This window comes from Cryptosporidium hominis (genome assembly GCF_000006425.1).
Source record: "Cryptosporidium hominis TU502 chromosome 4 CHRO014019, whole genome shotgun sequence".
NCBI lineage: Eukaryota > Apicomplexa > Conoidasida > Eucoccidiorida > Cryptosporidiidae > Cryptosporidium > Cryptosporidium hominis.
Window position 1 is genome coordinate 1 of NW_666832.1, and position 3,072 is coordinate 3,072.

The 3,072-nt window shown below is 30.1% G+C and overlaps 2 protein-coding genes across 2 annotated transcripts; both read left to right on the plus strand.

Annotated features, from left to right (window-relative positions):
* The first annotated feature begins 294 nt into the window (after window positions 1-294).
* Window positions 295-1,233, plus strand: Chro.40051 (SET domain). Its single annotated transcript, XM_660166.1, has 1 exon — window positions 295-1,233. One exon carries the CDS (start codon window positions 295-297, stop codon window positions 1,231-1,233), a length of 939 nt encoding a protein of 312 aa, XP_665258.1.
* A 1,279-nt stretch (window positions 1,234-2,512) lies between these two features.
* On the plus strand, window positions 2,513-3,072 carry Chro.40052 (hypothetical protein; the record flags this gene model as incomplete). The annotated part of the gene is made up of 1 exon (XM_660167.1): window positions 2,513-3,072. A coding segment is annotated over one exon (560 nt), but the record flags the coding sequence as incomplete, so codon positions are not given.

A 3,072-nucleotide genomic window follows, 5' to 3' on the forward strand; every position in this document is an offset into this window, starting at 1 on the left:
CTACGAATATAGATTACGAGAAATCATTGCTATTTCCATATTTTCCCGATCAAATGTTCTTCATCCTTGAATAATGAGGATATCCCTCTCGTTCAGATTTTAAATTCTTGGACTTTCTACTGGAAATATGAACAGGATGACTTTCTTGAGGAATGCTGGGATGATAATCTTGCAATCCCCAGACTTATTACAAGTGATGTTGAAGATCTTGTGCTAGGTGGAGCATCTCTTATTGGAAATGCTAGTCATTCTGGGCAACTGAGATTGCATTGCTCCCTTAGTACATCAATAATTATGGAAAAGGGAGAAGTTGATATTGACTCATTCGACTTTAAAGTAAGCCTAGTAACAAGAACTCATAACTTTGAAAATATTAAACATGAAAATTCCAAAATAAATTTAAGTAAAGAATTATTGAATTTAAACACTAAAGACCTTCCTAAACACTCAGATGAGTCCCTTGCTGCTTTAACTGACGAGGCTTTACAGGAGGAATCCACTTGCACAGCTTTATATCCTTCAGAGTATTCTGGAAAATGGGAAGTTGAATATTTTCAGGTATTTCATTTCATTACATTAAAAAAATCTCTGAATTGTTTACTCAATCTATCAAAATCTGAAAAATTATTTGTTTCCTACTTTTCAGACGTTAAAATTTCTCAATACTGTCCAACTATTTTCTGGAATATTGTTCGTATATTTCATGGAGAAATAGATCTTGGGATTATTGAGATCTTCTCTTCAATACCTCCAGCTCTATTAAAAAGGAGAAGAAACACTTTTGAGACTAAATTTAATTTAAATCAAAATTTAAGATCGTCCCTAACTAAGAAGTCAAACAAAAATCACCAAAAACTAAGAGAAAATAAAGACATCTTCTATGAACTGAGTCAAAAACTTATTCAGGACTTGAATAGTAAAATTCCATATTTTGAGAGAAATGGAATCGAATATTTTACAGACTCCAAATTTTTAGATCTTAAACACAAAAACAAAGAATTTATAAATAATTCTGAACTTGAAATCAATTTTACACCAAATAATGAAATTGAGCAGTCAAATATTGAAAACCAAATATCTAGAAGATCTAGCCAAAGAGTCTCTTTTGGTGCTAATAGCGAAATATCAATCATTGAAGCCACACTAGATATGAACTACAAAGTTATTCCCCTCCCATATATAATTATTCAGAAAAAGGGAAGAGATTATCTACCAATATTGTATCTTAAATGACATTCACTCATGCCCTTTGATTAAAAAAGATGCCTTTACAGGGACAATGTGGAANGGCTGGGATCTCTTATTAGAAAAGATGACTTTGTTCTTGAATATAAAGGAAATCTAATAACTCAGCTTAACGAGGCCAAAGAGCTGGAAGAGAAGTATGCCCTTAGTAATAGGGGATGTTATATGTATTACTTCAAAGCTAACGATAAGAATTATTGTATTGATGCTACCGAAGAATGTTTAGAATTTGGGCCAGGGAGACTAATTAATCATTCTAGAAAAAATCCTAATATTATCACAAAAGTACTAATGATAGAAAATACTCCAAGATTATTCTTCGTCTCAAAAAGGGATATTATGTGTGGCGAAGAGCTGCTTTTTGATTATGGCGATAACAACCCCATTTCTACTCTACACAATCCCTGGCTTGTAAATTCATAATTTTACATTTTTCCTATATAGAGGATCTTTAACAAGTCTTAGACAGAGATAGGAAAAAAAAAACATGTCAAATAAACATTGATCATTTAACTTTTGACAACTTGCCACTAAATTCAGAAGAAAAACATTGCATTTTTAGATCATCTACAATAGAAAAAGAGAAATTTTATACCTGTAAAATCCCTCTTCTCTAATATAATAGGAAAAATCAAATTTAAATTAATCAGGTATTTGTTTCTCCCAATATTTTCTAAATTTCAAAAAATAATTAATTTAATGGCGGGAAATTTTCCAAAAGGTTTTAAAATATAAATATATATTTATATATATTTTTTGGTTCTATAAGAACCAAATTTGGGAATTGGAAATACCAGGAATTTTTTTAAAACTTAGTAAGATCATATCTTGAAAATTAGATTTGGTAACCTTTGAATCCCATCTTTCCTTGCTTAATAGTATTTAGAAAATTATTCCTACTTTTAGACTCCAGAGCTTTATTGCGCCAAAGACACATAGGAATTAAAGTCAAGAAAGGAATCATCCATATCTAAAAGTCTCTGTTTGTTCTCACTATAAATCAATGGAAATAACTGCAAATTCTTCAGATTCAGAACATAAAAGTGATCATTTGAATATTTAATATATTAATTGTTAATATTTATTTCAAGTTTTTAAATATTTTACTACTGTTTGGACGAATTTATATATATGCGGAACTTATTTGTTTAGGAAGGAAAAATTAGAAAAAGATAAATAGCTAATAAATATGATGATTCAACTGAGCAGAAAATTGTTTTAATTTAAAAAAAAAAACAAAGAATTAGCAGTCACTTGATCGAGTAAAATGGTCAATTCAATTATCAAAATAGCATCCCTTTTGGGTGGCTTATCTTTAAATATTGCACTTGGAATGGTATACTCTATGAGTAATTCATCCATTTATGTTGCATCTTATATGAGATGGGTAGCAAAACAAGAATTAAAGCCAGTAACTTTAGCAGATGTTTCTTGGGTATATACTTTAAATGTTTTTTTTCTCGGCTTGATTCTCCCCATTGGTGGTTATATTAATAAAAGGATTGGTGTACGAAAGTCTTTATACTTGGCATCTGCCTTATTTTCAGCCTCAACATTTGTATCTTATTGGTTTGTTTCATCATATTATTGGTTTCTTATAATTTTTGGTTGTATACTTGGAATTGCCGATGGTATTGCCTTTAATATTCCCCAATATTGCGCCTATAAACATTTTCCAAATAATATTGGACTTGCTTCAAGTGTAGTAATTTCTGGATTGGCTTTGAGCCCAATACTATTTTCACCATTACAAACATGGATTGTGAATCCTAATAACAAAATGCCAGAATTAAAAGTAGGAAATGAATTATATTTCTCTGATGAAGA